The sequence below is a fragment of the Balaenoptera physalus genome (assembly GCF_965194825.1).
Source record: "Balaenoptera physalus genome assembly, chromosome: 12".
Classification (NCBI taxonomy): Eukaryota; Metazoa; Chordata; class Mammalia; order Artiodactyla; family Balaenopteridae; genus Balaenoptera; species Balaenoptera physalus.
Window position 1 is genome coordinate 70,781,873 of NC_138897.1, and position 14,708 is coordinate 70,796,580.

General features: G+C 47.4%; 1 protein-coding gene and 1 long non-coding RNA gene across 5 annotated transcripts in view; one reads left to right on the forward strand and one right to left on the reverse strand.

Annotated features, from left to right (window-relative positions):
• TOP3B (DNA topoisomerase III beta) overlaps positions 1 to 5,562 on the reverse strand; it is a 19,521-nt gene extending 13,959 nt beyond the window's left edge. Inside the window, exons 1-4 of one of the 4 annotated variants that reach the window (XM_082417863.1) lie at positions 5,466 to 5,542; positions 4,630 to 4,795; positions 1,258 to 1,435; positions 72 to 203 (exon numbers count right to left, since the gene is read on the reverse strand). In XM_082417863.1, the coding sequence (XP_082273989.1) occupies positions 72 to 203; positions 1,258 to 1,327 (202 nt within the window). In that variant the 5' untranslated portion in view covers positions 1,328 to 1,435; positions 4,630 to 4,795; positions 5,466 to 5,542. Of the gene's footprint in view, positions 1 to 71; positions 204 to 1,257; positions 1,436 to 4,629; positions 4,796 to 5,465 lie in introns of all 4 variants that reach the window. The other 3 variants (XM_082417862.1, XM_082417864.1, XM_082417865.1) reach the window with 3 other exon arrangements.
• Positions 5,563 to 5,722: 160 nt separating this feature from the next.
• LOC309639864 lies at positions 5,723 to 11,293 on the forward strand. Its single transcript, XR_014251896.1, has 2 exons — positions 5,723 to 8,196; positions 8,233 to 11,293. It is a non-coding gene; the product is annotated as an uncharacterized lncRNA (long non-coding RNA).
• The last annotated feature ends 3,415 nt before the right edge of the window (positions 11,294 to 14,708 follow it).

A 14,708-nucleotide genomic window follows, 5' to 3' on the forward strand; every position in this document is an offset into this window, starting at 1 on the left:
TTGGACCCTGGGCAGCACCAGGCAGGGCTCCTCAGTGCAATGGAGGGTGGGCAGGGGGGGCAGAGGCTCACCCAGGAAGTCCAGGGTCATCACATGACCACAGACGGACGTCATCTTGAAGCGGACCAGCTGGCCAGTGAAGGTCCCGGTGTACTCGTGCACTGAGCACGTCCCGTTCAGCCCTTTGCGTGAGGACATGCTCCCTGCAGGAGAAGCACAGCCATGCGGGGACCCGGGGCCCTGACGCTGCCTCTTGGAGGGCCGGGGTCCCCTCCCCACAGTGGTCAGTGACAACATTCCTCAGGCCACAGCAGTCACCGGGTGCTGAGAGATCTAGCGGCTCTCAGGGGAAACACGCAGAGCTGGGTGTGTGTGGGGGCCGGGAGCGCCCCCTCTGGACGCTCAAGAGCAGACACTCTCGGGTCGTTCTCTGCATTTCTGTGTTCACTCCTGAATCTGATTTCTGCCCCTTTCAAACCCTACTCAGAGGTTCCCCAGAGACCCCCTAACTATCGAACTCCAGGGTGACCTCTCCACCCCCAACCAATGGCCTCTTCCCTGAACTTTCTCGGCCTCTGGGGACCGGGCACTTCTGGGGTCTCCCTTCTCCTTCAGATGACTTCTCAGCCTGCTGCCCTGGGGTCTCCTCTTCCTTCAGCCGCTGGACTGAGGGGAGGTCAACGTGGACGCCTGCCATCTCTGGGTCCCCAGCACCCACCAACCACCCAGGGGCCGGGGTGAGGCAAGGGCAGGTGTTCTCTTTTCCAGTGCCCTGGGGTCTCAGGGGCACGGCTCAGCCTCGTGGCACCATCAAGTGGCGTGAGGGGCATGGGTGCAGCTGCAGCGGGGTGTCCACAGGGCGGTGGTGCCGATGCCCATGGCATGGCCTCAGCAGAGTAGGCCGGGTGGGGTCCTCCCAGTGGACTCTTTCTGCGCAAGTTAGCAGGGCTCATTTCTGCTGCTCGTGACCGACCACCCTGCCCGGCACAGCACTCATCCAGTGGCCTGCCTGCCACGTGCTGCCAGCTGCGCCTGCACCTTGTGGGAGCCCCGGCTCACGCTCAGCGTGGCAGTAATCGCACCCCACAGGGACTAAGTGACTAAGTGACCGAGGGCTTCATCCACGCCTGCTGTCCTGAACAGACTTGACTCCAGCGGGCTGGGGTTGCTTAGGAAGAAGAAAGGATTGACCTGCAGAGCAGGAACGCCCACGCTCACAGATCAAAGCCGTTGAGAGCGCTGGGGCTGCCCTCCTACCTCGAGAGAGGATTCTGGCGATGGACTGGGCCAAGGACGGCTTCTCAGCCACCATGAGCACCGTCTTCATCTCGTCTCAGGCTGCCAGCACCCTGCCTCACTCTGCTCTCAGGGAAATGGCAGTGAAACAGCTCACACACTGCCCTAGGGCAGCGTCACGCTGCTGCCTTGCCAACTCCTAAGAGAAAAGACACGCAGAAAACAACGATGCTTCCAGCGGAACCTCTCCCTTTAAACAACAAAACAAACCCGAGGCAAGAAGAAAAAGAAACTCGGGAAAGGTGAAGGCACCTGACAGACAACTGCCTAGGGCAACTGAACCGGATCGGGACCACGGCTTTGTTTGAAAAGCTGAGGTGGCCCCACGACCCCAGGCTGATTTTGTCCCCAAATCCATGCTAGGAAGCCCTGGGGGCCTTTGGGCCTGGCCCCCCTCCCGTGGAGCCGTCGTTTACCCCCAGGGCTGAGACGGCATCCTCACCTTGGCTGAGCATGAAGATGCCCTGGGCACTTTACCCAATGCAGATGCCCAGGCTGGGCACCCATGTCCTCCTGACTCCCGACTGGGCTGAGACCCACTGGCCAGGAGATCCAGCCCCCAGCAGAGCTCGAGAGACCCTTTGCAAAAGGCTCTGACCTACCTCCCCACTTGCCCTGCCCCACCTCTCACTTTGCAGGCCAGGGTCTGGCTGGTTAGATTGGACATTGTCGTCTAAAGAAAAAAATACATCTGTTTGCTTGGAATGTTCCACGGATCCTGGGGAAGGCAGCTCTACTGTCAAAGGCCCGGCTCAGGCACTAACTCTTCTTTAAAGGGTTCTCCCTCTTTTAGGGAAAGACAGGATGGATCCTTTTCTGTGAGCTGTTTATTCATATTTGCACCCATTTTTTCCAAGAGGGTTGCTGTCTTATTTAGGAGTCATTTAGATAATGAGGAAATTAGCCCTTTACGGTATGACCTGATGTCCAAAACATTCCCCCAAGCAAAGTACAGCTAGAACGGGCCTGTACTTATGTCACCAGCAAGGGTTGCAGGTGGTGGAGCTGGGGGGCAGGCAGACCCGGACGTGGCTGGTGGAATTTGACCGGAGTGACTTGATGACGTCTCTCAAAACTACGAGCACGTGGCCGTAGCAGCCCCACATCCAGGGATGAGCTCAGGGATCCCACATGATTTACAGAGCACCCACTGCACGCTCAGTGTGTCGTCCTGGGCCATGAGGGGCAGAGCAGAGCAGGGGCGGCACAGGGCAGGCATGAGCTGTGCAGTGTCCGGGGGCAGAGTTTCAAGGCGGCCCAGGGACTCCCCTTCCCTCACCCACAGAAGCCAGAGGCCAGAAGGGGAAACTGGCAGCAAAGGGAGTTTCCCATCCCTTCCAAGGTAGGAAGGACTTATCCTAAAATGTTCCCTTAGGTTTTCTCACTTCTGCGTCACAAGAGCAGCCAGCAATTATGGTGTAATTGTCCTGCCAGTGTCCTTGGTGGGGCTGCTGTGCTGCCCCACGGCAGGAATCGCAGGGTCGGGAAAACCAGAGATCAAGCGGCAGGACCTAAACACACATGCGCAGCCCTCATCCTGTCCAGCCTCCGTGAGCATCCTGGGTGGAGCGGCAGCCCTGCTTTGCTTCCCTACAGCACTGACCACTATACCTGAGAGCCTCTCCAGCTACGTATTTATTTTTTTGTCTCACAGTTCCTAGAACGTCTGTAAACTCCAAGAGGACAGGGCTGTTACTCTAATGACAAGTAACAGACGATGAGCAAATACTGACTGAATAAATAAAAGAGCAATTTTACCTGCAAAGTGAATAATAAAAATACTTTCTTTGATGTCTAAAATTGAAAAACTGACTTTAAATCTGTAAGAGTATTGCAAACATTTCACCTACTCAATGCTCTTTTTTCTTTTTTTAAAAAAATTATTTTTGGCTGTGTTGGGTCTTCGTTGCTGTGTGCAGGCTTTCTCTGGTTGCAGCGAGCGGGGGCTACTCTTCGTTGCGGTGCGCGGGCTTCTCACTGCGGTGGCTTCTGTCATGGAGCACGGACTCTAGGCACGTGGGCTTCAGTAGTTGTGGCACGCAGGCTCAGTAGTTGTGGCTCGTGGGCTCTAGAGCGCAGGCTCAGTAGTTGCGGCGCTTGGGCTTAGTTGCTCTGCAGCATGTGGGATCTTCCCGGACCAGGGCTCGAACCTGTGTCCCCTGCATTGGCAGGTGGATTCCTAACCACTGCGCCACCAGGGAAGCCCCTCAGTGTTCTATTTTCCATGGTGTTTCTGGAAGTTTTACATCTCCACTACTCCCCTTCATACCTAAGGATCCTAAATACTCTTCCAGTAAATAATTAACATATTCTTCTGTAAAGATCCCTTTAGAGACAAACATTTTGCCCTAGCATCTTCAGAGGGATTACCTCATTTATCCAGGACAAGGGATACAATTGGACAGTCACAAAAGTCACATCAGCATCAGTCCCAATTTCAGAGCACCTGTCCACCTGTCACTGTGTAGCTGCTATTCCACAGTTGATATGTGGCCTGTCTCCAGCAGCTCTGGCTCTAAAGAAACGGGTTCTGGTTTAACAGTTTATACTCCACTACTGCATGAGTAGTTTGTAACCTCCTGAGTACCACTGCTTTATTAGGGGAAAAAAATCACTTTCTTTAAGGATATGGAATCATGGAATCCTGGGGGAAGGAGTCTTGGTGATGATCCAGTACAACCATCTCAAGAGAGAACAAACTAAGACCCAGAGAAAGCGATTTTCCAAAGGTAAGCTGGGAAATTTACCAAGTTGGGGCTGAAACTCATGCTTCCTTACTTCCAGCCAGGTACTTTTTTTTTTTCTTTTTTCTTTTTAAAATGCACCAGGTTCCACCTTTTAAAAGATTTTGGCAGTTTTAACTGATTAATTGCCTGTGATAATCTTGGGGCCTCCCTATTTTTCCATTAAGGCACATCTCCAATTTCAAAATGGAAGCCAATGAGAACAGAAGCTGAGAGCAGTGGCTTGCAAACTTCATTTATACACCATCTTAATACCTCTGCCTTACCAACATTATTATTCACTTAAGTTTCTGCCTTGAAGAAAAAGCTTAAATATATAAAAAAGGGAAATTTCATAGCCTCTTAGGAGCTGAAAGCCTGTAATCAATAACCAGAACTACATTCTTTCCAGTAACCTACATGGCCTGTCAAGTTTGATCTTGTTGCCTGCCAAAGCTCCGAGCCTGAAGTTTGTCGCCTTATTTCAAAAAGGGAGATTAGCAAGTGCTAAGAGGATGTTGACAGCAAACACCCCAAATTAGGGCTGTAATTAAGAGGGCTGAAAGTCAAGGAAAGTAGAGGTTAGCCTGTTATTAGCCTGTCAACTCACCAGCGATACCACAATGGTACGTGTCCTTGGGAGACACGGTGGATAAAGTCCTTCCATGTCAGTGTCTTATGCACAGGTGGATTCAGCTTGGGAGTGGAGGCCTAGCAGTGGTCCGCACGGCATTTACAGGCCTAGGATTTCCCACCTTAGTGACTTTAGCAAACACCTATGGAGTCAGGGAAAGAACCCTTTCTTAGGCTCCTCCTTTGCAGGCACGCTACAGCTGTAAATGCTACTTTGGTTAATCTTGCTAGCAACCCTACGAAGCCTGTGCTGTAACTTTTTAAACTATGAGTAGACTGAGGTTCAGAACAATACAGACTAGTGTCAGTGATCTTTGGCAAGTCTCTAGGGACTCCATGGCTCGCTGGCCACCAAGCCCGCGTTGGGGTGACTTTCTCACGTCCTGTTCTCACAGGCTGAGCGACAAAAAAGGAAGACGAGGCCACTGTGAGAAAATACTTCCCAGGATTCCAGCTAATTTGTCCACAAAAGTGCCCTCGGCACCCCACCCCCCGCGTCTACACCAACTACTCAGAGAAGCACACCCCGGCGCCCTCCAGACCGGACCGGGCCGGGGGCGGCGGGCGACGCCTGGACCCCGACCCTGCCCGACGCGGCGCGGCCTCTGTCCCCGCCTGCGACGCGGACCCCGCCTTGGGGGGCTGCGGGGGACTCGGCGCGGAGAGGCTCCAGCCGCAGCGCCTGCTCCCTCCGGTCACTCCCCGTACCCACTGGCCCGGGAGGAGGCGCCGAGAATGCAGAGCCCGGCCGGGACCGGCTCCCAGCTGCGGGGCTCGGCTCACACCCCGAGCCGCCCGCCGCCCACTGCTCACCGTTCGCCGCTCACCCGCGTCCCGGGTCCCGCTCCGCTCCGCCTCCCGCTCCCGGCAGCCGGAGGCGACCTGCTTCCGGGTCCGTCTGCGGACGGCGTCCCCCGCTGCCCTCCGGCGCCGCACGTCCGCGTCCACAGGTTCCGAGGCTCGCGCGTTCCAGGGCACGTCCTCCAGTCGGCCCTAGCACGCAGGGGCCACACGGGTCCCCAAACCCCACCCGACCCCTCCCCGCCTGGGTCCGCAGAGGTCCCCAAACCCCACCCTGGCCGGGGTCCCCAAGCCCTCCACCCGGTTCTTCCTCGCCGCGGGGAGGCAATAATAATTATCTACAAAGATGAAAACTGGATGTTAAGCATGAAAACATATATACTGCTAATAATTAAACTAAAAACTAAAAACTACAGATGCGTGTATAGCAGCTTCTTTCAATGCTATAAACATTTGTGGAATGAGTGAATGAACTATGTAAAACATATCTGGAAGATGAATTGGAAAATAAAAGTAATTTTTTGTGTTATAGCAATAGGTTTATGGAAGGTTTAAAATAATTTTCGTGGCTTTATTTTAATATCTTTTAAATAATAGCGTGCACACAATTCCTTTGCTACCTTAGACATTTCCCCCAACTTGCCTTTATTGGAAGACTAGCCCTTATAGTCTGGAAAGAGAAAAATTCTACGGTCAAATTAAGATTGAGAAATGCCCCAAAATTGAGTCACACTGAGATTTCACTTTCAAAACAGAACTCCTGGTGCAAACCCATTCCTTGGCAGGTTCTCCATCTCCAAAATGGCAACTCCATCGTCCTGGTTGCTCAAGCCCAGTGCCTGCAGGCATCCTGGATTCCTCTCTTTTTCTCACCCGTTATCTATCACTATGTTCAAAATATATCTGAGATCCTATCAATCATCCCTGCCTTGGCTGCCACCATCCTGATCCATCTGTCTCCACACAGCCCCCACTTAAGGAGTCCAGGGCTAATGTTGGATCCCGGGTGCCACCAGTTGGCAGAGAGGCAAAACCAGAGCTCCTCCATCATTTAACCCAGCTCAGGGGTTCATTCTGCAGAGCAGGGGGAAGGACTTGAGGCCTGGACACCCAGGGGGCGCTGAGTGGTCTGCTCTGGAAGCCTGGGGTTCTCCATCAGCGCTGAGAAACTGCATTTGGCCTGTGCTCTGTGCCTGGGCAGCCCTGCAGCTGAGTCCTCCCCACAGACCTCCCAGGGAGCTGCCGTCAGGCTGTCCTGGTGACCTTTACGTGGACAAATGACTCAGAGTCAGAGGGACCCTTAGACCCTCCTTACTTATGCATGGGTGCTGGGTGTGGTGGATGATATGGCTGAGAGCTCCTGGGTCTCTCTGCTCTCTGATTGGGCACAGGCTGGACCACGGTCTTCATAGTTCTGTTAATAGTCTACACCAGGACTTCCCTGGCAGTCCAGTGGTTAAGACTCTGTGCTTCCAATGTGGGCGGCGCAGGTTCGATCCCTGGTGGGGGAACTAGGATCGCAGCGCGGTCAAAAAAAAAAGTCAACACCACCCCATGCTTACTCTGTTCTAGGCACATCTCTATTTTTAATGCATTTGATTCTCGTTGCAACATTAGGGACTAGATATTGTTATTATCTTGATTTTATGAGGAAACAAGTCACACAGGTGTAAATGACAGAGCCAAGTTTCAAAACTAGGCAGCTGAATCCCAGAGGCATTTTCCTGTTTCTTGTGCTCACATCTTACTTATGTCAGCTCCACATGCATGTCTGCCTTCGTGGCTAACTATGGTATATTGATAGACCATAAACCACTGTGACTTTTATACTTGGAAGTCAGTTTGGCTGGACCTATATATATTCTTTTTCAGATTCTTTTCCACTATAGGTTATTACAAGATACTGAATATAGTTCCCTGTGCTATGCAGTAGGTCCTTCTCATTTATCTATTTTATATATAGTAGTGTATATATGTTAATCCCAAACTCCTAATTTATCCCTCCGACAAGGAACATTTCTAATAGGTACTCTCTCCTAAACGCTCCTGTTAAGGGTTGAATTCGCCGTGTGTGTGTGTGTGCGCGTGTGTGTGTGTGGATTCAGGGCCAGGGAAGGCTGGAGTCAGCAAGCAGTGCCTGTAATACCCTTTCGTAAGCATCAGGGGGCGCTGTGGGCACGTCCCTGAGAGATGCGGAGGCCGTTGCACGGGGGCAACAACTCCTGCCTCCCGGTGCTCAGTGCCCCAGGGGCCCAGCGCTGCCTTCCAGTGCCTGCCCAGGGCACCCTTCGCGGGGCCATCTTGACAGAACGCAGGGAGGGCAGGCCCGGCGCTAAGGAGGGGAGCTGATCTGCACAGAGAGGACCGCCTCTCTTCACTGGGGGGGCAGGTGAGCCGGGCTGCTCACCTCTAGCAGTGGGGCCTCAGTAGGGCTAGTGTTAGGGCTTTAAATGCTTACGGAAATTCATAGGGAAGCCATCTAGACATGGGGCTTTCTTGGGGGGAAAACTGAAAAATTTAGAGATTCTATTTCTTTTTTAAAAAAATATTTTTTCGTTTATTTATTTATTTACTGACTTATTTTTGGCTGCATTGGGTCTTCGTTGCTGCACGCGTGCTTTCCCTAGTTGCGGTGGGCAGGGGCTAATCTTTGTTGTGATGCATGGGCTTCTTATTGCAGTGACTTCTCTTGTTGTGGAGCACAGGCTCTAGGTGCGGGGGCTTCAGTAGTTGTGGTACACGGGCTCAGTAGTTGTGGCTAGCAGGCTCTAGAGCACAGGCTCAGTAGTTGTGGCCCATGAGCTTAGTTGTGCCTCAGCATATGGGATCTTCCCAGACCAGGGCTGAAACCCATGTCTCCTGCATTGGCAGGCAGATTCTATCTGCGCCACCAGGAAAGTCCCAGAGATTCTGTTTCTTTAGCAGATATAGGACATTTTAGATTTACTATGTATTCTTCTGTTTCTTTTGGGAAACTGATTCCAAGGAATTTGTCTATTTCATCTTTGTGGTCAATTTTATAGGCTAAATTTATTAATGTTATTCCTTTAAGTGTCACCCTCCCCTGGACTGGGTTGTTCTCCATCTTTTCCCATTTCCAACCCAACTGTCCATTTCCGTCTGAGGATGTCACTGGGTGTTATTCTATGGGGTGGCATGGGCCTGGGGCAGAGCAGTGGCAGAGTCCAGGCCCATGTCCTGGGGCAGCAGGGGCCTAGTGGGGCTGTCCCTGGGGCCTGATCAACCAGCCCCCAGGTTTCCTGTCTGCCAATATCTCAGGCTCCCTGGTGATGCAGGGGGTGGGGGAGGGGAGGACACGGATTCCACACCCAAAAGAACAGAGAGACAAATTATTTTATCAGAAATAAAGGGAAGGCAGAGTCAAGATGGCAGTGTGGGAAGACACAGAGTTAGCGTCTCCCCACAACTAGGGCACCTGCTGGCTGCTGGTGGGGGACTCTGACGCCCAAGGAGACGGGAAGAACCCCAGAGTGAACCAGTAGGACGTAGGGGGGCTGAGGGGGGAGGAGAAGTGAAGGCCAGGCAGGATCAGCGCCCCTGAGGCCGGGGAGATCAGGAAAGGCAGGCAGGAGGGGCCCTCCCAGACCCCAGACCAGAGGAGCAGGAGAGTAGAGGAGGGCGTTTGTCCCACACACTCGAGTCCAGGAAGCCTGCTGGGCTCCCAGGTGAGGTCCCCTGCCCTCTGAGACCACGGTTGGGGGGCACCCCTAGGCCCCTTCTGTTCCTTGAGCCTAAGCCCCACCCCCCACAGACCCCAGGGCCTTTTTCAGCCCTGTGAGTCCTGAGTATTGGCCCTGCCAACCACCCAAACCTCACCCTTGCTTAGGCCCCGCCCTCCACAGCCAAGGCCTTTCCCCCCCTTTCTTTTTTTTTTTTTTCCTTTTCCCTCCTCCTCTTTTTTACTATTGTGGTACTGATGTACTTTCTGGTTGTTGATTCACCTCTATTTTTATTTTTATGTTCTTTTTAACATATCTGTTAGTTTTCCAGTCTTATTTTATTTTTTACTTTGTTTTGTTTTGTTTTTTTGCCACCCCATGCGGCTTTTGGGATCTTGGTTCCTGAGGCTGGGGTCGGGCCAAAGCTCCTGCGGTGGGAGCCCCAAGTCCAAACCACTGGACTAACAGAGAACCTCGGACCCCAGGGACTATTCATTGGAGTGAGGTCTCATGGAGGTCCTCCTCTCAGCACCAAGACCCAGCTCTACCCAATAGCCTACAAACTCCAGTGTTGGAAGCCTCAGGCTAAACAACCAGTAAAGCAGGAACACAATCCCACTCATAAAAAAAAAAAAAAAAAATGAGATGGCAAAAAAATATGTCACAGATGAAGGAGCAAGGTAAAAACCTACAAGACCAAATAAATGAAGAGGAAATAGGCAATCTACCTGAAAAAGAATTCAGAGTAATGATAGTAAAGATGATCCAGAAACTCGGAAATAGAATGGAAACACAGATTGAGAAAATACACGAAATGTTTAACAAAGATCTAGAAGAACTAAAGCACAAACAAACAAAGATGAACAACACAATAACTGAACTGAAAAATACACTATAAGGAATCAATAACAGAATAACTGAGGCAGAAGAACAAATAAGTGAGCTGGAAAACAAAATGGTGGAAATGACTGCTGAGGAGCAGAATAAAGAAAAAAGAATGAAAAGAATTGAAGACAATCTCAGAGACCTCTGGGACAACACTAAACGCACCAACATTCGAATTATAGGGGTCCCAGAAGAAGAAGAGAAAAAGAAACAGTCTGAGAAAATATTTGAAGAGATTACAGTTGAAAACTTCCCTAACATGGGAAAGGAAATAGTCACCCAAGTCTAGGAAGCACAGAGAGTCCCATACAGGATAAACCCTAGGAAAAACACACCAAGACACATATTAATCAAACTAACAAAAATTAAATTCAAAGAAAAAATATTAAAAGCAGTAAGGGAAAAACAAAAAATAATGTACAAAGGAATCCCCATAAGGTTATCAGCTGATTTTTCAGTGGAAACTCTGCAGGCCAGAAGGGAGTGGCAGGATATACTTAAAGTGATGAAAGAGAAAAATCTACAACCAAGATTACTCTACCCAGCAAGGATCTCATTCACATTCAATGGAGAAATCAAAAGCTTTTCAGACAAACAAAAGCTAAGAGAGTTCAGCACCACCAAACCAGCTTTACAACAAATGCTAAAGGAACTTCTCTAAGCAGTAAACACAAGAGAAGAAGAAGACCCACAAAAACAAACCCAAAACAATAAAGAAAATGGTAATAGGAACATACATATTGATAATAACCTTGAATGTAAATGGATTAAATGCCCCAGCCAAAAGAAATAGACTGGCTGAATGGATACAAAAACAAGACCCATATGTATGCTGTCTACAAGAGACCCACATCAGACCTAGGGACACATACAGACTGAAAGTGAAGGGACGGAAAAAGATATTACATGCAAATGGAAATCAAAAGAAAGCTGGAGTAGCAATACTCATATCAGATAAAATAGACTTTAAAATAAAGACTGTTAAGAGAGATGAGGGACACTACATAATGATCAAAGGATCAATCCAAGAAGAAGATATAACAATTATAAATGTTTATGCACACAACATAGGAACACCTCAATACATAAGGCAAATGCTAACAACCATGAAAGGAGAAATCGGCAGTAACACAACAATAGTAGGGGACTTTAACACCCCACTTACACCAATGAACAGATCATCCAAACAGAAAATAAATAAGGAAACACAAGCTTTAAATGACACAATAGACCAGAGAGATCTAATGGATATTTGTAGAACATTCCACCCAAAAATGGCAGAATACACTTTCTTCTCAAGTGCACATGGAACATTCTCCAGGATAGATCACATCTTGGGTCACAAATCAAGCCTTGGAAAATTTAAGAAAATTGAAATCGTATCAAGCTTCTTTTCTGACCACAACGCTATGAGACTGGAAATCAATTACAGGGAAAAAACTGTAAAGAACACAAATAAATGAAGGCTAAACAGTGTGCTACTAAATAACCAAGAGATCACTGAAGAAATCAAAGAAGAAATTAAAAACTACATAGAAACAAATGACAATGAAAACATGATGACCCAAAAACTATGGGATGCAGCAAAAGTAGTTCTAAGAGGGAAGTTTATAGCAATTCAATCTCACCTCAAGAAACAAGAAAAATCTCAAATAAACAATCTAACCCTACACTTAAAACAACTAGAGAAAGAAGAACAAAGAAAACCCAAAGTCAGTAGAAGGAAAGAAATCATAAAGATCAGAGCAGAAGTAAATGAAATAGAAACAAAGAAAACAATAGCAAAGATCAATAAAACTAAAAGCTGGTTCTTTGAGAAGATAAACAAAATTGATAAATACTTAGCCAGACTCAACAAGGAAAAAAGGGAGAGGATGCAAATCAATAAAATTAGAAATTAAAAAGAAGAAATCACAACTGACACTGCAGAAATACAAAGGATTATAAGAGACTACTACAAACAACTGTATGCCAATAAAATGGACAACCATGAAGAAAGGGATGAATTCTTGGAAAGGTACAATTTTCCAAGACTGAACCAGGAAGAATTAAAAAATATAAACAGACCTATCACAAGTAATGAAACTGAAACCGTAATTAAAAATCTTCCAACAAACAAAAGTCCAGGACCAGATGGCATCACAGGCGAATTCTACTAAACATTTAGAGAAGAGCTAACACTGATCTTCTCAAATTCTTCCAAAAAATTGCAGAGGGAGAAACACTCCCAAATTCATTCTATGAAGCCACCATCACCCTGATACCAAAACCAGAAAAAGATATCACAAAAAAAGAAAATTATAGACCAATATCACTGATGAACATAGATGCAAAAATCCTGAACAAAATACTAGCAAACAGAATCCAACAGCACATTAAAAGGATCATACACCATGATCAATTGGGATTTATCCCAGGGATGCAAGGATTCTTCAATATATGCAAATCAATCAATGTGATACACCACATTAACAATTAAGGAATAAAAACCATATGATCATCTCAATAGATGCAGAAAAAGCTTTTAACAAAATTCAATACCCACTTATGATAAAAACTCTCCAGAAAATGGGCATGGAGGGAAACTACCTCAACATAATAAAGGCCATATATGACAAACCCACAGCAAGCATTATACTCAATGGTGAAAAACTGAAAGCATTTCCACTAAGATCAGGAAGAAGACAAGGATGCCCACTCTCACCACTCTGATTCAACATAGTTTTGGAAGTCCTAGCCACAGCAATCAGAGAAGAAAAAGAAATAAAAGGAATACAAATTGGAAGGAAGTAAATGTTTGCCGATGACATGACACTATAAATAGAAAATCCTAAAGATGCCACCAGAAAACTACTAGAGCTAATCAATGAATTTGGTAAAGTTGCAGGATACAAAATTAATGCACAGAAATCTCTTGCATTCCTATACACTAACAATGAAAGATCAGAAAGAGAAATTAAGGAAACACTCCCATTTACCATTACAACAAAAAGAATAAAATACCTAGGAATAAACCTGCATAAGGAGGCGAAAGACTTGTACTAACAAAACTATAAAACACTGATGAGGGCTCCCCTGGTGGCGCAGTGGTTGAGAGTCTGCCTGCTAATGCAGGCGACACGGCTTCGAGCCCTGGTCTGGGAAGATCCCACATGCCGCGGAGCAACTGGGCCCATGAGCCACAACTACTGAGCCTGTGCATCTGGAGCCTGTGCTCCGCAACAAGAGAGGCCACGATAGTGAGAGGCCCGCACACCGTGATGAAGAGTGGCCCCTGCTTGCCGCAACTGGAGAAAGCCCTAGCACAGAAATGAAGACCCAACATAGCAATCACTCAATCAATCAACCAATAAATCTTTAAAAAAAAAAAAACACTGATGAAAGAAATCAAAGATGACATAAACAGATGGAGAAATATACCATGTTCTTGGATTGGAAGAATCAATATTGTGAAAATGACTATACTACCCAAAGCAATCTACAGATTCAATGCAATCCCTATCAAACTACCAATGGCATTCTTCACAGAATTAGAACAAAAAATCTTACACTTTGTATGGAAACACAAAAGACCCCGAATAGCCAAAGCAATCTTGAGAAAGAAAAACGGAGTCAGAGGAATCAGGCTCCCCGACTTCAAAGTATACCACAAAGCTACAGCAATCAAGACAGTATGGTACTGGCACCAAAACAGAAATATAGATCAATGATACAGGATAGAATGCCCAGAGATAAACCCACTCACATATGGGCACCTAATTTACGACAAAGGAGGCAAGAACATACAATGGAGAAAAGACAGCCTCTTCAATAAGTGGTGCTGGGAAAACAAAAAGCTACATGTAAAAGAATGAAATTCGAACACTACATAACACCAAACACAAAAATAAGCTCCAAATGGATTAAAGACTTAAATGTAAGACCAGACACTATAAAACTTTTAGAGGAAAACATAGGAAAAACACTCTTTTTTTTTTTTTAAACATACTTTTCAAATATTATTTATAGTCATTTTTATAGTTATTTTTTAATATCTTTATTTCCATCTCCAGCTACCATCTTTTTTTTTTAAACTTTATTTATTCATTTATTTATGGCTGTGTTGGGTCCTCGTTTCTGTGCGAGGGCTTTCTCCAGTTGCGGCAAGTGGGGGCCACTCTTCATCGCAGTGCGCGGGCCTCTCACTATCGTGGCCTCTCTTGTTGCAGAGCACAGGCTCCAGATGCGCAGGCTCAGTAATTGTGGCTCACGGGCCTAGTCGCTCCGCGGCATGTGGGATCCTCCCAGACCAGGACTCGAACCCGTGTCCCCTGCATTGGCAGGCAGATTCTCAACCACTGCGCCACCAGGGAAGCCCAAAAAACACTCTTTGACATGAAATGCAGCAAGATTTTTTTTGACCCACCTCCTAGACTAAGAGAAATAAAAGCAAAAATAAACAAATGGGACTTAATTAAACTTAAAAGCTTTTGCAAAGGAAACCATAAACAAGACAAAAAGACAGCCTTCAGAATGGGAGAAAATATTTGCAAGTGAAACAATAGACAAAGGATTAATCTCCAAAATATATAAACAGCTCATGGAGCTCAATATCAAAAAAAAAAACAGAGAGCTTCAAGATGGCAGAAGAGTAAGACGCGGAGATCACCCTCCTCCCCACAAATGCATCAGAAATACATCTACATGTGGA